The sequence below is a fragment of the Tympanuchus pallidicinctus genome, unplaced genomic scaffold (genome assembly GCF_026119805.1).
Source record: "Tympanuchus pallidicinctus isolate F22 unplaced genomic scaffold, pur_lepc_1.0 scaffold3, whole genome shotgun sequence".
In the NCBI taxonomy this organism is placed as follows: domain Eukaryota; kingdom Metazoa; phylum Chordata; class Aves; order Galliformes; family Phasianidae; genus Tympanuchus; species Tympanuchus pallidicinctus.
Window position 1 is genome coordinate 59261487 of NW_026294747.1, and position 21834 is coordinate 59283320.

At 63.6% G+C, this 21834-nt stretch overlaps 3 protein-coding genes across 4 annotated transcripts; 1 reads left to right on the plus strand and 2 right to left on the minus strand.

Moving 5' to 3' along the window:
- Nucleotides 1–112: 112 nt before the first annotated feature.
- Nucleotides 113–20826, minus strand: LOC128086459 (zinc finger protein 585B-like). The gene is made up of 7 exons (XM_052695154.1): nucleotides 20780–20826; nucleotides 20496–20559; nucleotides 20255–20353; nucleotides 20059–20157; nucleotides 18604–19943; nucleotides 4186–4440; nucleotides 113–4098 (listed from the first exon to the last, which is right to left on the minus strand). The coding sequence occupies exons 2-7, from the start codon at nucleotides 20527–20529 to the stop codon at nucleotides 1900–1902; spliced, it is 4026 nt and encodes a 1341-aa protein (XP_052551114.1). The 5' UTR covers nucleotides 20530–20559; nucleotides 20780–20826; the 3' UTR covers nucleotides 113–1899.
- On the plus strand, nucleotides 13116–14825 carry RARRES2 (retinoic acid receptor responder 2). Of its 2 annotated transcripts, none has more exons than XM_052695136.1 (5): nucleotides 13116–13319; nucleotides 13900–14004; nucleotides 14241–14345; nucleotides 14430–14556; nucleotides 14635–14825. In XM_052695136.1, exons 1-4 carry the CDS (start codon nucleotides 13155–13157, stop codon nucleotides 14541–14543), a joined length of 489 nt encoding a protein of 162 aa, XP_052551096.1. In that variant the 5' UTR covers nucleotides 13116–13154; the 3' UTR covers nucleotides 14544–14556; nucleotides 14635–14825. The 2 variants fall into 2 exon arrangements, with proteins under 2 accessions (XP_052551096.1, XP_052551095.1); XM_052695135.1 differs by having other exon boundaries at nucleotides 13117–13319; nucleotides 14658–14825.
- Nucleotides 14997–17507, minus strand: LRRC61 (leucine rich repeat containing 61). The gene is made up of 2 exons (XM_052695123.1): nucleotides 17097–17507; nucleotides 14997–16068 (listed from the first exon to the last, which is right to left on the minus strand). The coding sequence occupies exon 2, from the start codon at nucleotides 16023–16025 to the stop codon at nucleotides 15249–15251; it is 777 nt and encodes a 258-aa protein (XP_052551083.1). The 5' UTR covers nucleotides 16026–16068; nucleotides 17097–17507; the 3' UTR covers nucleotides 14997–15248.
- Nucleotides 20827–21834: the final 1008 nt, after the last annotated feature.

Sequence of the window (21834 nt, forward strand, 5' to 3'; positions counted from 1 at the left end):
AGGCAGCTCTGCCAGCAACACAGTTATAAAGCGCACCAACACGGATGGGCGAGTGGCTCCCACCCCCAGGACAGGGGCAGAGTGCCGTCCCGCAAAGGAGGAGGCAGGAAGCTGCTGTGAGTAAGCTTTTATTTTAAATAACCTCAAAAAAATAGAGTTGCAAGGACCTGAAACGTCGCTGGAGCGTGATGCTGGGTGAGCGGGGCTGAGCGCTGCAGGGAGCAATGCCCACTCCCTGCCTGAGGATGGAGCCAGGGACCCCACGCCAGGATGCCACCATCCCTCGCGTGGCCGTGCCACCAGCCGGGCACTCTGCTAACAGAAAACATCCTTACCCAGCACGCAGGTCCAGCGGGGCCGTCCCGGTGTGCCCTCCTGGCCGCTCCAAGTCCTGGGGCTGAGCAGCTCTGGTTACGGCCTGCTCCATCGCTGCCCATCAGGGCCACCGCGCCGCTGCCCCAGGCTGCGTCCCTCTGGGTGTTGGACATCCCCAGGAACGGAGACCCCACCTCTGTGCTGGGCAGCCGGCGAGGCGCTTGCTCACTGCACAGCAAGCAGCCTCCCTCACACCGTGCCCCCACAACACAGGGAGCAGGCGGCAGGCAGAGCGCACCCAGGATCGCGCCGGGCACCGCCGACAGCACCCGCATGTCCTCAGCGAAGGTCTTTGCCAAACCATGGTAGCAAGGAGGCTCTGCAGCTGAGCGAAGCGATAGGGGCGTGCTGCTAGGGCTGGGGCTGCACGGCTCACAGCGCGAGGGGAGCAGCGGCAAGCCGGGCCCTCTGGGCACAGCAGGCGAGATTTGCTTCCCCTTTTATGCGAAGCGCGTTTCCAAGCGGGAACAGCTTCCAGGCCAGCAGCTCCCATCCCTAAAGCTCTGCCCCACAGCCCTGCCCCAGCCAGACAGCTCCACACTGCTCGCCCACCAGCACGGGCGCAGCTGTGGGCAGTGCAGACACCGCTGCCCGGCACTCCTGGTTATCTATGCAGAAGTTAGGTGAGTACCAGAAAGAGGCGCTACTCAGAAAGGTTATCCATAGAGCAAGTACAGAAGCGGAAGCTACATTCCCCATCCCCACCCCCCATATTCACCCTGTATTACCCCTCCCGGCTCGGAGGAGATACTTAGCTGTGATCCTCCAGGGTCCTCGAGGCAGGAAGGGACCCGTCGCTGCCCTCTGCAGCTCGCTCATCCCCAGCGAAGCTGCTCCTCTGCCCACGCTGGTGGGCAGCCAATAGCGGGGCACAGCTCTCCGGCCCTCAGCCTTTTTGTGGAGGGACGTCAGTCTGGATGCTGAGGGCAGAGGGCTCCGGCGGAAGCTCCCAGCCCACCAAGGCCCCTCTGTGCCCCACGCCAGGTCTGCATGTTGCAGGACTGCAACGCTCAGCCTGGAGCCAGGCCCCAGCAGACATGCCTCTGCCCGGCCTCCTGCACGGCAGAAGCGATCCTTAAGTCAGCATGCAGGATCCCGAGCTCCTCCCCACCCCGCACAATCCAACTCTTCACAGACAGGTGCTGGCAGAAGCGCTGCAGACCCATGATCCGGCACCTGCTGCTCCTCAGCTCCACCCGCCTTACAATTTGGTATGTTCAAAACACAGAAAGCTCGCGCGTTGTGTCCAAGTCCATCCACTGCCTCGTGACCAACCTGCTGCATCTCACACCCCACCTCCAGGGTGCTTCACTCGCAAGTGTCCTGTTCACAAGAACCACCACAGTCCTCCCGAGCCCCGCAGGCTGGGACGCGCAGCCTGCCCTGCCTCAGACTCTTACAGGTCCGCAGTCGGTCAGCAGTTGGCTCCTGGCATGAGCTCCCACCGAGCCAGGTTTGGTGTCCCTGCCGCAAGAGCAACAAGGTGCGGTCCCTCGCTTGGGTGGGCGCGTGGCAGCGGGCGCGTTACAAGCAGCTCGGGCACGGCGAGGCTTTCTCTTCGCTGTGCGCTCTCTCAGGCACTCTCAGGACTCTCTTGTCCTCAAAGCTTCTTCCACAGCCGCCGTACTTGCACCAGATCTCAGCACGGCAGTCATGCTGGGGCTTCAGCAGCAGCTGCCTCTGGGTCACGCAGTCGGCGCAGCAGCACTGCGGCTGCAGGCTGGGCTTCCCACCCAACCCTTCCCCGCCCTCGGAGCACTTGCAGGGGCACTGCCCAGCGGGCGCCTCCTGTGGGTGCTGCGAGCCAGACACCAGGTGCTGCTCTTCCTGCATCAGCTGCAGAAGGATGTCTGCGGCCCCGGATGGGCTCTCTGCTCTGTTTGGGCCGGGCTGCGCTCCCGGCCGGAGCTCCTCCCGCGGCAGCGATCCCTGCACGGCTCCACGGGAGCAGGGCGGCAGCAGCGCGCCAGGCGGCGCGGGTCCCTTCCCCAGGGCAGCGCTGGCGTCCGGCTCGTCGCGGTGTGCCGGGCAGGTCCCCTCGCAGCAGGAGGGCGGCACACCACCGGTGTGCGTCCGGCGGTGCCGGAGGAGGTGAGCCTTCTGGCTGAAGCCCTTCCCGCACTCGGCACAGTGGAAGGGCCGCTCCCCGGTGTGGGTCCTCTGGTGCACAGCCAGGTTCACCTTCTGCCGGAAGCGCTTGCCGCACTCGGCGCAGGCGTGCGGCCGCTCGCCAGCGTGGCCCTGCCGGTGCAGCTGCAGCTCGCCGTGCTCCTCAAAGGACTCCCCGCAGAGCGAGCAGGGGTACGGGCTGCCGGGGTGGCTCTGCAGGCTGGGCGGGGTCTGGCCGGGGCCCGGCTCGCTCTGGGGCCGCTCCACCACGTGCACGCGCTGGTGGACCCGGAGGGAGAGCTTGCTCTTGAAGCGCTTGGGGCACTCCAGGCAAGTGAAGGGCTGCCTGCCCGAGTGGGTCTTCTGGTGGGCGATGAGGTTGGGCTTCTGGGCGAAGCGCTTGCCGCACTGGGTGCAGGCGAAGGGCCGCTCGCCGGTGTGCGTGCGGTAATGCGTCACCAGGTTGCCCTTCTGGTTGAAGCGGCGGCCGCAGACGCCGCAGGTGAAGGGCCGCTCGCCGGTGTGGATGCGCTGGTGAGTCACCAGGTTGGTCTTCAGGCTGAACCTCTTCCCGCAGACGTCGCAGCGATAAGGACCCCGGCCCCGGTGGTTCTGGCGGTGCTTCACCAAACGCTCATACTGCACGAAACTTCTCCCACACTCGGGGCACAGCCAGGCTCTCCCCTCCATGTCTTTCTCTGGGGGAGATTTGGTGGACAGCTCATCTCCAGAGCTCTTGTCGTGCTCGGGGCACTGGTAGGACTTCTGCCCCACGTGAGTCTTCTGGTGAGCAACCAAGGAGATCCACAGGCCAAAGCTGTTGCCACACTGATTGCAGATGAAGGGCTTCTCCGCTCCGGGGGTGGGCGGTGTGGGGGCCGTGCCGTCCCCGAGGACAGGCTGCACCCCCAGGTGCCCCAGGAGGTGTGGGCCGGGGCTGAAGCCTGCAGCGCAGCCAGCAGGAGCCTCGGTGGTGGGGCCATGCTGCGGCCGGAGCAGAGTCACCTTGGGGCAAAACCCCTCCCCACACTGCACGCAGGGGAAGGCCTGCTCCCCTAGATGGGCCTGCTGCGTGGGCAGCAGCTGCTCCTTCGAGGGGAAGCCCTTTTCCGTGCACGAGTACAGCTCCTGGCCTTCGGGGATCTTCTGAACGGGCAGCGGCGGCATGGAGCTGAAAGGAGCCTCCTGCTCCAGGCTGCCTGGCTGCAGCAGTGTGGGTGCAGCCCCGAAGGGTAGGGTGGGAGCCGGACCCCGGCCCGGGCACCTCCGCTGGCGTGGGGCGTGCGTCTTCTGGTGGGCTTTGAGGGACACCTTGTCCTTGAAGCACTTCTGGCACTGCCCGCAGGGGTAGGGGCGGACATCAGTGTGGGTGCTCTGGTGCGTCACGAGGTTGGTTTTCTGCGTGAAGCGCTTGCCGCACTGGGTGCAGGCGAAGGGGCGCTCGCCGGTGTGCACGCGGTAGTGCGTCACCAGGTTGGTCTTCTGGTTGAAGCTCCTGCCACACAGGAAGCAGGTGAAGGGCCGCTCGCCCGTGTGGATGCGCCGGTGCGTGATGAGGTTGGGCTTCTGGCGGAAGCTCTTCCCACATTCGGGGCACACAAAGGGGGTGTCGTCCTGGTAGCTGCGCTGCGTAGCCCGCAGCTTCGGTTTGCCGGAGCCACCGTCCTCCTGCTCACCCCCCGCCAGCGCCTTCTCGTTGGCGGCGTGGATGCGCTGGTGGGCCAGGAGGTTGGCCTTCTGGCTGAAGCTCTTGCCGCACTGCGTGCAGGGGAAGGGCCGCTCCCCAGTATGCACGCGGCGGTGGGTCAGCAGGTTGGGGCGCTGGCTGAAGCTCTTCCCGCAATCCCCGCACCTGTAGGGTTTCTCCCCGGTGTGGATCCTCTCGTGAGTGATGAGGCTCTGCTTCTGGCGGAAGCCCTTCCCGCACTGGGCACAGCGGAAGGGGCCATTGCCAAGCTGGGGCACCCAGCAGCCCACCCTGGAGGGCAGCGGGCTGAGGCCAGCCGCGCCGTCCCGCTCCGTGCCTGCCCGCTCGGGAGCGCGCTGCCCACCATGGAACCAGCGGCTGGAGCTGCTGGCACCGGTGGGGTACAGCTCCAGAGAGCCTGCAGCAACCCCGGGCTTCTCATCAGGCTGCTCCACCTTGTTCGTTCGGACAGGCTCAACTGGATGTCAAAAAGATTCAGAGCATTAACGTCAGTGTCTTTCGCTTGGCTTAAAGCACCCTAATTAACCAGGGGGTTTAGGACCCTTTCCAGAGCCCTATTCCCCCACGGCTTGGTGAGTGCAGTGCTGGCAGACAGCAGTAATGGCAAAAAGAATCCCATTAGCTGGCCTCAAATGGCTGCAAGCAGCTCTCCAACAAGACCATCGTCCCCCACCAAGGCCAATTTCCAGCAGCCCCACTGAGGACACGAGCGACACCTACCTGCACAGGGGCTCACGAGGATCTTGCTGTCCTCCTGCATCTGCTGGCCTTCAGGGAACGGCTCCTCCGACTGTTTAATACCGAACAAGCCACCGGGCTTGAAAAATCTGTAGCCTGGTTGAAGGGATAAGAGCTGGTCACCATGAACTGTCACACTGCAAAACACGCATTTGGCATACGCATCATTATGCTGGAGATGCCTGCGTTAATTCACAAATAAGCTAAAATTAACTAAGCCTCAGGGCATCGCTTTCATCTATTTTAAGCTTCTGCTGCCTGAAGCATAATTAAAGATAAAAAGAAATACAAGCTCCACGCTCCCTCCTCCTGGCAACGTGTGCTCCAGTGAAAGGTGAGAGAGAACACCGTTCCTCGGCGAACAATGTTCTTTCCAAAGTCTTTCACAAATTCGCCCAAGTATCCTTAGATCTTACCTGATGCTTTTATGACAGGATTTCAAAGGCTACCACAAAAATGCAATTAATTACAACAAGAACCTCCCAAACAGAAGAAAAGGCTACATCTGTACAAGAGGAGCCTCGCTGCCAGAGCGGCTGCAGCGCAGGTGGGGGGTTTCCTCCCCAGGTGCCACACTTGCACACATTTATGTATGGTTTCTACTCCCCCTTGTGCTCCTTCCAGCCCTGCTGCAGCCCCTCCACCGACTGCGCTCCAGAGAATGCAAAAACACAGCGCCAAACCCACTCCCTTGTGGGTGAGCCCCCACCAGCCCTGAGCCCTCACCTGTGCAGGGGTCAGAGGGGATCTCTGCACCCGCAGAACCCAGTTCATGTCCAGCCCTGGGCACCTCGTTCAGCCTGGGGTAAGGCAGCAGGTTCAGGATGTGGGCAGGCTGCTCCAGGAGAGAGGAGAGGTGTTTCAGCAGCTGGCCATCGCTTTTCTGGTTTGGTTCGGTTTGGTTTTCTCTGTTCTCTGCGTTTTCACCACACACAGAAGTGCTTGGCAGCATCCTGGCACCCTGAGCGCTTCCTTGGTCTTTCCCTCGTGCAGGAGTCGGGTGCTAGGAGGTTTCACAGGGACCCCATGATATTTCCCACTGTGCCTCTGACTTGTTTCAGCACAACACAGCTTCCCTATCAGCAGAGCATTGCCTGGCACAGATCCTCAAGAGGAGCTTGTTCTGGGCCGATGCCCCGCGCCCGCCGCCCTCCTGACCTGGGGGAATCCACCCAGGCAACCTGCAGCTGTGACCGCTGAGCCCCAATTCCCAACCAACCCAGGGTCAGGACCAGAGGAGGAGACCTCTGTAAGAGCCCAAAGCATCTCTCCTGCAGAGCTCAGCACCCATCCCACCCAACTTCCCTCCCCAGGACTCCTCTCTTCCTCCCTCCCTCAGAGCTCTGCGGCAGTTTGGCAGGAACGCAAGGAGAACAGATGGCACAAGGCACCGAGACCAGCCAGCGCTCTGAGGACTGTCACAACTTCGAGAAGTGACAATTTAAAAGGAAAAGTCTTGCACAGGACTAGCAGTGCTTCCTTGGGTTACAGCATTTCTAAACGACAAGAAAAGCAAGAAACCACCAGGGGGGTTTCCAGCCCCCGGGAAACCACCAAAAAGCCACCACCACGGAAGCGCCGCAGCACAAAAGAGGATCGGCAGCTCCGCTCCCCCCCGCAGCGCGCTGCAAGCGGCCCTCAGGGATGGAGCACGCCCCGCCACCGCCCCGCCGTACCTGGGGAGCCCCCCCCGCAGACATGGTTCCCCCAGGGCCCAGATGGCACACGGAGGGGACGCAGACTCTCGGGGTGACGCGGGGCGGCGGCTGTCCTCTCCTTCCACCTTCCAGTGCCGGTTTGGAGCTTCCCCAACTTCCTCCAAATGGCTGCGGGTCCCTGCGAGAGCAGAGCAGTGTGAGCGCGGCACGGAGCGGCGCGCAGCGGGAGCGGCTGGGCGGGCGCCTGGACCCTCCTCCTCCTCCGAGCTCTCGGAGGGGAAAGGAAGGAGCCAGCGGCGGGGTCTGGCCTGAGTTCAGAGCCTCTGTTTACAGTGCAGCCTCCCGCAGCCCGTGGTGCTGCTGGGATTTGTAGGCGCGGGGAGGGGGAGGCCGCAGCCGAACGGCCCCGCGGAACGCGGCCATGCCTGGCCGGACTCGCTCTGCTCAGAGCCTGGCACCAACGCTGCGTGCCCCAGACGCAAGGCTTGCCTGGCTGCAAGCTGAGCAGCCTTCATTCCATCTCACGGAGCGATGCTGGTTTTAGGGAAGCCTCAGACAGAAAAAATACATCTGCTTTTGCTGAAGGGCCGCAGGGCTCGCTGCTTCCTCCAGTGGCAGCCCAACACGACAGTCCCTGAGGACACGGTGACAGCCACCGCGCTCCTACGAGTCCCACATCACTTCACAAAGACTCCAGGGTTCACACGTGTCCCAGCCCTGGCCCGGCTAGCACAGGACACTTGATTCAAAAGTGATGCCGTTGATTACAGAACACGATGGCATCAAGAAACCACTGCAATCTCACAGCCTGGGAAACGTCACGTTTCCAGCCAGCTGCCCAGCATCCAAGGCAACACCGCAGTGTCCCCAAGCAGCACCCAGGGCTGGAGCAGAACACTATCACACGTTCAATACTTCCTGGGCCCCACGTCTGTGCTGCCTGCGCCCTACAGACATCATGTGGTGAGAAACTCGAGTCCTTGTGAGGCTTTGTGTGAAAACACCACGTGAGCATCCATGAAAACACCATCTTATGAGCAAACAAGAGCATGACTGGAAGCAGTGCAAGGTGGGTGTGTGACTTCTCTTCCTGCTCAACGGTTAAACCAATCTTGCCCAGCTTTGCAGGGCCACAATTACTACAAGGAAATACGTTCTCTTGAGCCCCAGATGTATTGGGGATGACCTGATAAGCACCTACCCCTAATTAGGAGGGCTATTCGGGGAGATCTGCTGCTGAGAGTACTAGTGGTTCAGTGTGAAAGGAGGTTGGGCTGTGAGGTGCTTTATGCAGTTTGCTGAAACTAATGGCTCTGGGTCCTTGAGAGCACCCAACTGTGCCACTCAGCTAAGAGCTCAGAAACTCTGTATCCTGTGGGCACTGCCACTCAGACACTGTGACACCGCGATACTCTTAACCACATCCATCACGTATCAACCATCACAAGGGGACCAGCCCAGCAGAGGTGAGTGCAGTGGGGGTGGGGGCTGGGATCCCCTTGCTTAGGACTGCTTTGTGGGGCTTCGAGGCCTCTTGGCAAGCCTCTAAGTATCCAGGCAGATGTGTCTGCCTCTCAAAATTAGACTGGATAGCTTCTTAAACTCCAGGTCTATTGATCTCTATACGTCTCTATGCCTTGTACCAGACCTACCTCCGGGTCTGCACGCCTCTAGGTCTCTTGGCCAGACTGTGGCCTCTCTCCAGGCCTCCAGGCCATCCTCTTGGTTTCACACACCTGCACCCCCTGGCCTCCCTGTATGCTACCAGCCCTGTTTGGCCCTGAGATCTCCCTTTGGTCTGAAGGCTTTGAGGCCTTTTGTCTGCCTTCCTGCCTTCCCCCTTGCTCTTCAACCCTCCAGGCCTCAAGGCCTGCACTCCACGTTGCTTGTAGATGTCTCAGCTTTGGGACAGACGGAGAAGAGAGTTCTGAAGCGTGGCAGAAGTTCCTTCACGACGGCCCCGCGGCCGACGCCCGCCTTTCAGCCTCGGTGCCGCGGGGCGGGGGCTCCACACGACATCTCCTCAGCGCTCCCATCCTCGCGACGCGGCCCTCGGCTGCTCCCCGGGGCGAACGGGACGAGCGGCGGGAGCGGGCGAGGCCGGGCCTCATCCCACGGGCGGCCTGCGGAGGGCCCCGGGGCGGCCCGCACCGGGTACGGTCGCTGCCCCCCACCCCGCCCGGAGCCCGGCCACCGCCCCGGTCCCCTCCCGCTCTCCTCAGCGAGGCCTCGCCGCCCCCCGGCCCGCCCCCCTCACCCTGGGCCCGGCCGGGCCCTTGGGTTGCCGTGGCGACGCCCCCCTCCCCCAAGCCCCGGGCCGCCTCCCCGGGGGAACTCACGGCCGCCGGCGTCCCGCGACGCGCTGACGTAGACGCGGCGGTGACGTCAGCACGGCGGCGACGCCGGGAGGCGCGCGCGCGACTGCGGGGGGGCGGGAGGGGGGGGGAGGATGGGAAGGAAAAGGCGGCCGCTGCTCTCCTGCAGTCTCGCGAGAACGCCTCGCCCCGCACTTCCGGCTCAGCGCGCGTGTCCCGCGGCGGCACTCGTAGGCCCGGGGTGGGGAGGGGGGTTGAGGGGGGCGGAAGTAGCGCGCGGCACCATAGACAGCAGAGCCCTGCCAGAGCGCCCGGAAGTGCTACCATAGAATACCGGAAGTGGGCCAGAGCGTCCCACTCTCCCTCCCCCTCCCGATTGCCCGCTACCAATGGGAGGTTTAGTTTGTTTTGGGGGATCCCGGGGGTTCGGATGAGCTTCAATCAGGGAACCCAGCGGTCGCCATTATCAACCTGAGCCGCCTGTTGGTGGTTTTACCAGCCGTTCTGATCCCACAGCTCCCACGCCACCCCTCAGGTGTCTGCCTCGCCCCAAGGCAGCGCGCAGGATCCCCCCTCGGTTCTCTTCGTTTATTTCTGTAGGGAGCTCTGCGCGCTTACACGCATAAAGGAGGGGTTGGAGGAGTTACGCTGGGGCTGCAAAGTCAAGGAGTGCAGGAGCGCAGCCCGGCCCGGAGCGGGCATCCAAGCTGCTCCAGGTGCAGTTCGTGTGTTTCTTTCGATGTTTACCCTCAGGAAATCCATCTCTGCAGCTCCTCACGCCTCCCATGGCGCTGCCTTTGTCCTGGTGCGATGAACCCACGAGTCAATCCCTTCTGCTGCCTCACGAGTACCAGATCCTGGCCCTCTCTGGGCCGAAGGTTTGTTGTTCCAAGCTCAGAGATGCCCTCGGTCCCTCCGTTTAAAGCAAGGTCCAGAGCTCCTGGAGCACTTAATTGCATCCTCCCTCCCTCCTGTGGACGGGAGGAAGAAGCCTTGCCAAAGACGAGAGATGCTCAGTATTTGGTCACCAGCCGTATGCATCTGATCGCCTTCTCCAGTCAGATTTGTAGGATATGGTTTCCCATGCATGACTTCAGAAGGACCAACCCGTTCCCTGACTCTGGGGGTTGTTTCAGTTCTCAGCAATGCCAATGCCAAAAGGAGAATTTCCACCTGTTTCAAATGTTTTTCTTGATGTAATTTTCCAGTCTGCCTTTTTAATGTTTGGTTCCTTCTTTCTACCTGACCCCTTGACCGCTGTCTCCATGGTGTGTGAGTCCCACTTCATTTGCAGGAGCCCAGCTATTCCTTGGGTGATTTCTGCTAGGAAATGAGGTCCTCTATCTGCTGGTCGTCCTCCTGGAATGCCAAATCCTGCAGTAGTTATTTCTTCCAGTAAAACTCTGAGTATTTCTCATGCTTTGTTGGTTCAGCACAAGAGTGCCTCAAAGCACCCAGAGAGGAGTCAGCCAGTGCTGATATTTACACTCATCACACCTCAGTAACTCACAAAACAAATCCCTTTGCCAAGATTCCCCGCATACAGAAGCTCTTTTTAACTCAACTGGGGAAGATCTACCCTTAATTTTAGGGTTATAAGACAAATCCTGTGCCTCTGGACAATACTTGTAGCAGTCCATAGCATTGATTCCTACAGCATGTCTTCCTCCTGCTTCAGCATGAGCTTCTGTCCCCACACAAGCACTCTCAGGTGTCCTTTCCATTTACTCTGTCACTGTTGGAGGGGTCACTACTCACTGCCCATGAGGTGCTGCCCACCATTCAGCTGTTGTAGCACACCTCAAGAGCTCTGATGGCAGCTCTGCCCACTCACCCCGTGCTTTCATACAAACAGGAGTCCTAATACTTTGGAATGCCTCAGGAAGCGAGGCTCCTCGTTACTGACAGTGACGTTTCCTTGGCAGCTTCATCTGCTCCTCTCTTCCCTTTGATGACTTTGTTGTGTTGGATCGGTGGGCCTTGCAGTGGAAAACCACCACTTGGTTGATAATTGCATCAATTAATCCCATAATTTCTGCGCTGTCCTGTGTAGGATTGCCTTGAGATGACAGTAACCCACTTTTTTCCCCTGTAGCTTCACGCTCACAGCAGTGCCAGGTTTCGAATGCTCAGCATTTGTGCTGCCACATCATTACAGTAGCCGCATCTTGTTCTTATCATAAGGTGTCTGAGGTCTCAACCAATCCCATCCCATGGGAGGTGAAGGGCATTCTGGCATATGCAAAAACTCACACACTCAAACTTAACCTCTGGCTTTGCTGTGGCCCCAACTGCCAGCACAGAATGCTTCGATGTCCTCCAACGCTTCACAACAGAAGCAGCTCTGCTATCTGCTCAGAAGGCAATAAATGAATTCCCTGAGACCTCAAGATGTTCCTCTTGTTCCTCACCTTGTGGCTTGCATTCCAGCAGCCTGGCTGCATCCTGCTGCTCTTTGGTTTCTCTCTTCGTTCCTTCCCTGCTTCCCACTGTTATTTACCCCACAGGCCATCTCACTCCATCGTGAAGCAGACACCCCCAGAATCCCATCAGCTTTCTGCAATGTCTCCCAGTTTTCGGGGCCGACTGCCCCCAATGAACAACGCATCCAACAACAGAGTTTTATTCCCTTTCCCTTCCAGATGGAGGTCAGGCTGGGCCCTGCTGTCACCTGCTGTGATTTGGAGCTGTTCAGGTACCCCATGTTGTCCCCATGTATTATTAAGTATTGCTGCTGTTTCATCGTTAGCCCCCAAGCTCCTTTGCACCAACTCCCATCTCGTCACCATTTTGTATCACAAAGAAATCAACGTGCTGAATGTCATCCCGCTCATCTACACAACAGCAGTGGGACGTGAATCACAGCATTGCATTACAGTTCCCATTTCAGCCTCCATCCCCCACTTCATCCACTGCCCAGCGCTGCAGACAATAGCACCCGCCTTCAAAGACACCTTTAGTCGTGTTGTGATTCAGACTTCCTCCACTTCATCACTTTGGCAGCTTTGAGGGTGGTTGTCCTCACCTGCGTAGGAGCACACATTGCTGTGTGTGAGGTTGCACGTATGAGGAGTTGACTGAAGATCAGTTCTTGGCTGGCAATGCCATGAGGTCCCCCCCCCTCAGCCTCTTCTGGGTCTTAACTTCATTAAAACAAGGCTTTCGTGGTTTGTTTCTATCACAGCAGTGGTTAAAACAAGTCAGCCAATTAGTTTCCTTATAGTCCAGCTGCCTGCACAGTGGCACGCTTCTCTGGGGTGAAGGATGCAGGCAAAAGGCATGAGGCCCTGTGCTGCTCCTGGATTTCCCTGCTTGCCTTTTGTCCTCAGAGAGCAGAGGAGGGGTCCGTCAGGCTGGCACTGAGCTGCTCTGGAGCTGTTTGGACACTGCATGGTGTAACTCCTGCGTTGCCCTGTCTGGAGCCAGGTTGGACTCAATGCTGGACACAGTGATGCTGCTGGGTCCTGCAACCCTACCCCATCCCCACCGCCCCCCATGAGTGCTCTCTGATGGGTTTATGGCCTTGTACTGTGATGCCCCATCCCTTCAGGCATCCAAGGCCAGGCTGGACGTGGCTGTGGGCAGCCTGGTCTGGTGCTTGGCGACCTGCACACAGCAGGAGGTTGGAACTGGATGATCTTTGAGGTCCTTTTCAACCCAGGCCACTCTATGATTCTGCTGCGATGCCCAACCTGCACACAGTGCTGGAAGAAAGCACTGCTGGCTCGGAGACAAACCCAGCCCTTTCAATCCAGAAAAAAACTCTACAGAAAGCAGCCAAAAGCGGAGAAAAAACTGTAAACCGTGGGACTGCACCGAATGGCAGAACCCAGAAAGTGCCCCAGAAGTGCCAACTCTGTGCTGCTGCTTGCAGGGCTCCTGGGAGCGGGGGGCTTTGGGCTGTTGTTTGCCGTCCCATCCCCGCTGTGGGGCTCAGGCTGGGGCCCCCCAGCAGCCCCAGGGCCATTGCTGCTGTGCTGCCCCACATCTGCGCCCTGGCTCTGCTCCCCTTCACCTCTCCCCACTTCTGGGCTTTGCCGTGCCGGGGACGGAGCTGACGATGCCGATGGGGTCAAGGCTGCCGCCATCCATCCCCGCGCGCCTCTGGCCACCGCCGCGGCCCCTCCTCTGCAGGGGCTGCGCAGGGCCGTCCGATGGGCGGAAAGGGGCAGTTCCCAGGAAATTGGTTAATGAGAGACCAAAATCAACAAGCGGTGGTGGGCAGCAGGCCGGCGGGGCTGCGCGGCGGGGATGAAGCGGCTGCTGGGCATCGCCGTGGCCGTGCTGGCGTTGGCGGCCGCCGGGCAGAGCCCGCTGCAGCGGCGCGTGGTGAAGGACGTGCTGGACTACTTCCACAGCCGCAGCAACGTCCAGCAGCTCTTTAGGGAGCAGTCGGTGGAAGGGGCCGTCGAGAGAGTGAGTGCTGGGGAGGCACGGGGGCCCTCATGCAGGGTGGCTGTGGAATTGTGTGGGGCGAGGGGCGAGCTGCCACCCAGTGGGGGGACGGGGGTGGCGTGGTGTCACTGCTGGGGATGCAGAGCACCACGGGGCTCCGGTGGGCTGGCACAGTGGTGCCTGCTGGCACGGCGTGGGGCTCAGCTACTCATTAACCGCACTGTGGTAGGACTGAACAGCGCCTGGTGCCCCGCTGTCCCCTGGCAGGACACGGCGTCCCGTTCCTGTCCTCTCCCCAGCAGGCAGCTGAGGGCTGCAGGGTGGGTTTTTACTGAGGGTTGGGAGCCTCACTGTGGAGCCCGGGGTTACTTTTTGGGTCTGGGGTCACTTTTGGGGGCTGGGGTCCCTCTATTCCTACTCCTGGTCCTGCTGGCACACTGGAGCCGGGTTTGGTGCCATCTCATCCTTGCCCATCCCGAGGCACTGCAGCAGCTCCTCACTCCATGGGCACCCCAATAATCCTGTGATGAGCTCTGGTGAGCCAGGCACAGCCCACAGCCCATCCCCCCTCACTTCTCATGGCACATCTCCCCTGCACCAGGTGGATTCGTCCGGGACATTCGTCCAGCTGCGCCTTAACCTTGCACAGACGGCATGCAGGAAGCAGACACAGAAGAGACAGAACTGCAGGATCATGGAGAACAGGGTGAGGTGGGGGCTGCACCCCTCGAGCCAGTGCCCATCTCCATACACGGGGACAGGGTGGTTTCACCCCTTCTCCCTCCCTCCTGCCCTGTTGCCATGTGCCCATCCTGTCCAGCACGGCTGCTGGTGCTGGGGGTGATGAGAAAGCCATGCTGCAGGGCTGTGGGGGATGTCCCCAGGGCTGGTGGTGGGGTCTGAGTGCTGGCACCGGTGGCGATGGCCGTGTTGTCTCCGCAGAGAAAGCCAGCCTGCTTGGCCTGCTACAAGTTTGACAACAGCAATGTCCCCAAGGTGCTGGACAAGTACTACAACTGTGGCCCCAGCCACCACTTGGCCGTGAAGGTGAGCTCTCCCCAGGGGGGGCTCAGCTCTGAGACGTGCTCTGGGAGCCCACAGTGACGCCAGCGCCTGTGCTCTGCCCTGCAGGAGATCAGGCAACGTGACGAAGCTGAGTGCAGGGCTGTGGAGGAGGCCGGCAAGGCGAGCGATGCCCTCTATCTGCCTGGCATGTTTGCTTTCTCCAAGGGGCTGCCAGCCTAGGTGCCCACGCACGGTAAGTCCCACCTGGAACGTTCCTCTGGTGAGCACGGGGAGCTGCAGGCAGCGGGCTCCTCCTGCAAACAGCCCTCAGCACCCCCTGTGCCCTCTTTGCAGTCCTGCAGCCACCACATCCCCAGCCCAGGAGGAGGATGCTGACACGGGGCCCCCAGCCCCCAGCTTGCTGCCCCTCAGCGCTGTGCAGAGAAGGGAAGGTCGTCCCGCAACGCCCCCCCAGCTCCTGGCAGTGTCTGCATGCACCATTAAACCCCAGCTCTGCCTCTGTTTCTCTGCTTCATTCCTACCCAGGATCTCGGTGTGCGGGGCAATGGGGTGGGCTGTGCCACCCTCATTCGGAGCCACGCTCTGCTCTGTGGGCACACTGGTGGGCTGGGGAGGAGGGATGGGGACGCTCAGGGGCTCGGCACAAAGCAGCAGAGACCTCAGGGACGGCACATTTACTGCACAGCTGCTCCCCGGCAGCAGGACCCCGTAACCCCCCTCGGTCCCCACGCGCAGCCCCCAGGTCCGCATCCCTCTTTGCAGGACGGTTGCCTGGGGTCAGTTCCAAAACCTGCCAGCGTTGGTGCCAAGGCAGGAGTCCGTTCCCCACATCCCAGGTCCCCGTGGAGCCCCCGAGCCGGGAGCCCGCAGAACGGGAACGGAGCGGAACGGAGCGGAACGGCCGCCTCGATGGCTTCGGGCCGCTCAGAAGACGTAGGATCCGGGGTCGGCGCGCCCGCTCAGCGCCCGCTCAGCCTGCGCGATGGTGTCATCGGCTCGCCGGCCCAACTCGCGGCACTCCCGCAGCGCCTCGCCGAACTGCCGGTACGCCTCCTCCACGATGGAGCTGCGGCGCAGCGGCGGCGGCTCCCAGAACCCCGCCCGCACCCAGGGCTGAGCGGCGCGCGGCGGCGCGGGGCCGGGGCCGCGTCCCAGCGAGCTGTCGAGGTCGCGGCACAGCTGGAAGAGCTCGCTGCCTCGCCCCGACACGCGCTCGCCGTCGACGTCCCGCAGGCCGGGCAGCAGCTCGGGCAGCGCGGTGCGGTAGGCGGCGGTGGCGCAGACGGGGTTGCTGAGCTGGCCGAGCGCGTCGCGCAGCCGAAGGCTCTCCAAGCGCCGCAGACCGGCCAGGCAGCGCAGCTGCTGCAGGCTGCTCACCTGGTTCCCCGCCAGGTTGAGGCTCTGCAGGCTCTCGCAGGAGCCCAGCGGCTCCAGGCTGGAGATGCGGTTGCGCGAGAGGTTGAGGACGGCCAAGGCTTTGAGGCCGGCCAGGGGGCCCAGCTGCGAGATGGCGTTGCCGGAGAGGTCGAGCCACTCCAGGTTGGTGCAGTCGCCCAGGCAGCCCAGGTCGGCGATGCCGCGGCCGCGCAGCTTCAGCAGCAGGATGGACTCCAGAGCGAACTCCCCGGTGCTGGCCTTCAGCAGCTGAGCCGTGATGCGCGCGCCGTCGCCCTCCTCACCCTTCTCTGCCCGTGTCTCCATGTCGGGTTGTGGGGATCCGCACCAGCACTGCGCCAGCGCAGCTCTGCGGGGACACCGGGGGAGGCTGCTCAGAGACGGACACAGTGGGATGGGAGCGATGCTCACAGATGGATGCTCAGGGATCGACACTCGGGGATGGACGCCTGGGGGTGGATGCCCAGAGATGGATGCTCAGAGATGGACAGTCAGGGATGGATGCTTGGGGACGGATGCCCACAGATGGATGCTCAGGGATGGACAGTCAGGGATGGATGCCCCAGGGAGGTGCGAGGGTTGCTCAGGGCTGGTGGGACCCCCGTGTGCACTCGCAGATCGCCCACCCCTGTGCTCCTACCCCTCTCGGGTGCCCCCGTTTCTCACCCCCACCTCCACCCGCACACAACGAACGGCGGCTCCCGGCAGCCCCTCGGCTCCGCCTCCCGTTGTCACGGCGACCAGCGGGCGGAGCGAACGGCACACAGCGGCATTGCGCCAGCGGTGGGGCGGGGGGGACAGACAGACAGACAGAGGGGGGACAGTTGGGTGGATGGAAGGGAGGGAAGGAAAACGGGTGCCTGGATAGACAGACAGTCGGACAGATGGGTATAGATGGGGACGGATGGTACAGATGGATAGATGGGATGCGTGGACAGATAGATGGGGCACAGAGAAGGAGGGGGAGATGGGGAGATGGGTGGAGGGATGGATGGTGGACGCATCCATGCATGCATGGATGGAAGAGGAGTGAAGGGATGTGTGGATGGATGGGACAGAGGAAGGAAGGGAGTAGCAGACAGGCAGGCAGGCAGAGGAGTAGGACAGAGGGTGGTTGGTGTCCTCCAGCTCCCACAGCTCTCGCTGGCTGGGTGCAGCAGGTGGGGCACTGCTCCCAGGGAACAGCCCCAGGCCCACAGCAGTGCAGCAGTGCTGCGGTGCTACCAGGGCTGCTCCCATGGCACTGCGCACCCGGGGGGCCACAGCCCTGCAGCAGTTGGAGCTGATGTCCCTGCACCACAACTGTGCACTACAACAGCTTCACCACCATCACAGTCCCTGGTCACGTCTCCGCGTCACAGCTGTGCACAGACTCACCTTCACTGATGTCCCAGTGGTGTCTCCGGTCCCCAAGCTCACCGAAGGCGATGTCCTTGGTCACGTCCCCATGCCACAGCCATGCACGTAGCCTTCTCGTGATGAATGTCCCTGGAGATGCCCATCCCACAGCCGTGCCCACAGTCTCGTCGTTTCCAGTGTCCCTGGTCCCATCACCATGCCACAGCTGTGCCCACAGCTTTGCCATCACCAGTGTCCCTGGTCACGTTGCCGAGCTCACACCTCACTCTAACTGGCATAGCCAGTGATGTCCCTGCTCCCAAGCTCAGCAGGCATGTTGCAGAGCCCCAGGCGCAGTGCCTGCATACCCAGGACATCCCCTGGCTCCAACTCAGTGCAGATTCCAGGGCCAGCCCCCCATGTCCCCTCTGCCCCCAAGCGACCACTCCAGTCCCCCATTACCGGCAGCCCCACACTGTGGCCCCTCTGCACTTCCCTTCCCCCGGGGGCTGCACCCATCCTGGGGCCGGAAGGTGCCCGGTGCCAAGGGAAGGGCGGCAGCAAGCACAGCCCCGGCCCCCTCCCTTCCGTGGCCACCGGCCCCCCGGCATCAAAATGAAATAACAGGAAACGCAGCCGGGAGCCCCACAGCCCTGCAGAGGAGATAAACCGGAGTCCAGGGGCTGCAGAGCTGGGCCCCCAGCCACGGTCGCACCAGGGGCTCTGCGGGCAGTGAAGCACGGAGCGGGGCCTCATCCTGCGCCCGGGGGCTGCGTCCTGCTCTGCCCCGTGCCAATAAAAGCCCGATTCTACGTGTGCTCCTGCACAGCTCCCGCTCGCGGTTCCACAAGCAAACAAGAGCGGATTCAGCTCAGCGCACCGCACAACATGGGGAAAACAGCCCTCGGGCACAAAGCTGCTGCTGCACCACCAGCAGCCAGGGGGCCTTTGGGACCCCACGCAGCCCCCAGCGTCTGCCCTGGGGACGCTGCACCCCGGCTGCCCCGCAGCACCAACACTGCTCAGCCCCCGTCCTCTGTGCCACCCTCTCCCCGTGCAGCTGTCCCTCCGGCGCGACGTCCCCAAGGAAAACTTGGCAAAGGGCATTTTATTGGCATTTAGGGCTGGTTCCTGCCACAGTGGAGCCGGCCGTGCCTGGGCAGGGTGGGAGCCCACAAGAGCCACCGGCGGTGCTGCATTCAGGGCGCTGGAGCCACTGAGCTGCACCCCAGATGGAGACGGGCTGCAGCGGCACCGAGCCCACAGCCAGCATGCAGGGAAAAGGCGGCTGAGAGCATCGCCGTGCCCGGAGGGAGCTGCCACCTTCCACCGTGCCACAGGAGCACGTCGGCTCTGCCCCCACCCGTGCCACGACGCAACGCAGCTCCTGGGGTCCACGGTGGGCGGCAGCACCAACAGCGCCCATCCCACGCCGGAGCCGCCGGATCCCTCGCCCGCCTGCGGTGCCAATGCAGGACGGCGCTCAGGGGCAGAGCGCGGCGGAAGCCGGCGCCGGTGCCACCCAGCCCTGCTGCGGCGCAGGCGCGGTGCTGTGGGTGCGCTCGTGGCGCAGCAGGTGGGTTTTGCGGCTGAAGCTCTTGCCGCACTGGGTGCAGATGTAGGGCCGGTGGCCGGTGTGCACGGCCTGGTGCCGCACCAGGTTGGTCTTGGAGCTGAAGCGCTTAGCGCACTGGGAGCAGCCGTAGGGCCGCGTGCCGGTGTGCACCGCCTGGTGCCGCGCCAGGTGGGACTTGCGGCTGAAGCCGCGGCCGCACTGCTCGCAGGCGAAGGGGCGCGCGCCCGCGTGCGCCTTGGTGTGGGCGATGAGGTTGGGCCGGGAGCTGAAGCAGCGCCCGCACTGCGGGCAGGCGAAGGGCCGCTCGCCCGTGTGCACGCGCAGGTGCCGCAGCAGGTGCTGGTTGTGGGCGAAGCCGCGGCCGCAGTCGGGGCAGGCGAAGGGCCGCTCGCCCGTGTGCGTGCGCTGGTGCGTGGCCAGGTTGGGCTTGTGGCTGAAGGTCTTGTCGCAGTGCGGGCAGGCGTACGGCTTCAGCCCCATGTGCCCGCGCAGGTGCGCCGTCAGGTGCCGCTTGTCGCTGAAGCCGCGGCCGCACTCGGCGCAGGCGAAGGGCCGCCCCTCCAGGTGCAGCCGGCGGTGCGACGTCAGGTTCTTCTTCCAGCTGAAGCTCTTCCCGCACTCGGGGCAGGGGAAGGGCTTCTCGTCGGCGGGCGGCTCGGCGTCGGCGTCGGCGTCGGCGTCGGCATCAGCGGGCGGCTCGGCGTGCAGGCGTTGGTGCCGCAGCAGGTGCTGCTTGTGGGCGAAGCCGCGGCCGCAGAGCGCGCAGGCGAAGGGCCGCTCGCCCGTGTGGGTGCGCAGGTGCCGCACCAGGTGCGTCTTCTTGCGGAAGCGCCGCCCGCACTCGGAGCAGGGGAACGGCCGCTCGCCCGTGTGCGTCTTCTGGTGCGAGCGCAGGTGGATCTTCTGGCGGAAGCGGCGGCCGCACTGCGCGCAGGGATAGGGCCGCTCGCCCGTGTGCACCCGCAGGTGCCGCGTCAGGTGCGCCTTCTTGCCGAAGCCCTTCCCGCACTGCGCGCAGGCGAAGGGCCGCGGCGGGGCGGGGGCCGGGGGCACGCACTGCCCGCACTGCGCCGCGCAGCAGCAGTGTTGGCAGGCGCCGGCCGGACCCTCGCCCAGCAGCGGCCACGCGAAGGCGGGCAGCGTGCCGTAGCCCAGCTCCCCCGGCTCTTCCGGCAGCTCCGGCTCCTCCATCGGCTCCGGCTTGCAGGCGCTGCCCGGGGGCTGCCCCGCCAACAGAGCCTCAGCGCCCAGCCCGGCCGCCCACTCCTCATCCTCTTCCTCCACCTTCACCTTCCGCACCAGCCAGTCCTCTGTGGGCACAGAGCGCTGCCGGTGTGCCCCACACCAAGGCAAGGCGGCACCACCACGGGTGCCAAGCGGCCGTCACCGCAACCAGCTGTGTCGTGTGCCGACACATCCCCTCACCTGAGCAGCCGAGCTCGGGCCCCTGCGTGGCACCTGTGGTGCTGCTGCCATCGGCATCGCCCTCGGGCAGCACCTCCTCCTTGGGCACCAGCAGCCTCGCTGGGGGATACACGATAAAGCTGAGTGCCGTGCGCTGCCCCGGCCCCACGCAGACCCCGGTGAGGGACGGGCGCTCGCCCACAGCCCTGGCACCCACCTGAGCCGGCACATCCAGGTGCCTCGCCGTCCTCCAGCTGTGCCCCGGCACACAGCTCCTCCGCCTGCGGCACCGGCTCCGGTTTGGCGATGGGAACACCTGCACAGGATGGGGCCGAGCTGAGCCACGGGAAACCAGCGGGACCAGCACCGTGAGGGTACCAGGGTCGGGGCCGTTGCCCTGCTGAGCCGCCGGGTGCGGGGCACGGGAGCACAGCCCGCAGCGGGCAGCAGAGCCTTACCCAGGGCCAGCAGGGCGTCGAAGTTCTCCCTCATGGTGCTGCCGTCGGCCTCACAGCAGGGGGGGCTGCAAGGGAGGCGGGGGGAGGAGGGAGGGGGCCAACGGGAAACACACAGCTCGGAACCCCCCAGCCTGGATCTTGGACACCGCCCGCCGCCCACCGCCTCCCGCTGCCTCCCGTCACCCCCCGTCCCTCCCACCCCCCGCAGCCCCCACCTCCCCTCCCCACCCTCCCGGCTCTCCCATTGTCCCCAGCCCCGCCGCCACCTCCCATCCGTCTCTCACCGCCGTCTCGGGGCGGATCTCCGCCGCTCCTACCGCCGCCGCCGCCGCCGCCGCCGCGGGGCCCGGCCCCGCTCCCCGCTCCCCGCCGCCCGCGGCGCTCCGCCGCCCGCCGCCCCCAACGCCCCACCGGGACCGACCGCCGCCGCCGCCGCCGCCGGGACCGCGTCGGACCCCGCGCAGCGCCCACGGGGCTCAGCCGCCGCCGCACGGCCCTGGCCCGGCCCTGGCAGCGGGAAGCGGCAGCGGCAACTACAGCTCCCGGCGGCCGCCGCGCAGCGCCGTGCGGGGCGGGATGGGACGGGCTGGGCTGAGCGCTCCGCCCCGAGCCGAGCCGTGCTGAGCCGTGCTGTGCTGTGCTGTGCTGAGCCGAGCCGAGCCGAGCCGTGCCGTGTCGAGGCAGTCCTCCCCTGCCGTGCTCAGCCTTGCCAAGCTGTGCCAAACCAAGCTGTGCCGTGCCGTGCCAAGCCGTGCCACGCTGGGCTGTCCTGTGTCAAGCTGAGGCATTCTGTGCCCAGCAGAGCTGACGTGTGTCGTGCCGAGGTGTGCTGTGCTGAGCCCAGCTGTGCTCAGACAAGCTGGGCTGCCCTGTGCCGTGCTGAGCTGCGCCAAGCCGGGCCAAACCAAGCCGTGCCAAATCAAGCTGTGCCGTGCCGTGCCGTGCTGTACCAAGCAGCCACGTCTTCTGCCGAGCCAAGCTGTGCCATGCCGTGCTGTGCTGTGCCATGCTGAGCCGTGCTGTGTCCCCAGAGAGCAAGGCAGCCCAAACTGGGCACAGCGTGCAGAGTTGGGAACAGGGATACGGTGTGTGGTTGGGGATATGGGCTCAGAGCGGGGCACGGCAGCCTGGGAGCTCTGGACTTGGAACTGGGCAGAGGGACATGGAGGGGAATGCAGCTGTGAGGACGCAGGAACTCAGCCGTGGGGCTCAAAGACAGGGATGGGGCTGCTGTGGGGCAGGGAGCAGGCAGCATGGAGCTTGGGGTGGGACAGGGCTGTGTTTGTAGGGGCATGGGGGTACACGGGGCTGCGCGGAGCAGGGAGCGGGGCCAGGGCTG

Coding starts and splice junctions, on each gene's coding strand:
- RARRES2 (XM_052695136.1), top strand. CDS start 13,155: ATGAAGCGGCTGCTGGGCATCGCCGTGGCCGTGCTGGCGTTGGCGGCC. Junction 13,320..13,899: donor TGGAAGGGGCCGTCGAGAGA/GTGAGTGCTGGG, acceptor CCCCTGCACCAG/GTGGATTCGTCCGGGACATT. Junction 14,005..14,240: donor GCAGGATCATGGAGAACAGG/GTGAGGTGGGGG, acceptor TTGTCTCCGCAG/AGAAAGCCAGCCTGCTTGGC.
- LRRC61 (XM_052695123.1), bottom strand. CDS start 16,025: ATGGAGACACGGGCAGAGAAGGGTGAGGAGGGCGACGGCGCGCGCATC.
- LOC128086459 (XM_052695154.1), bottom strand. CDS start 20,529: ATGAGGGAGAACTTCGACGCCCTGCTGGCCCTGG. Junction 4,441..18,603: donor ACGAGCGCACCCACAGCACC/GCGCCTGCGCCG, acceptor TGGGTGCCCCAG/CTTGGCAATGGCCCCTTCCG. Junction 4,099..4,185: donor CCCACCAGCGCATCCACGCC/GCCAACGAGAAG, acceptor CGCAGCTACCAG/GACGACACCCCCTTTGTGTG.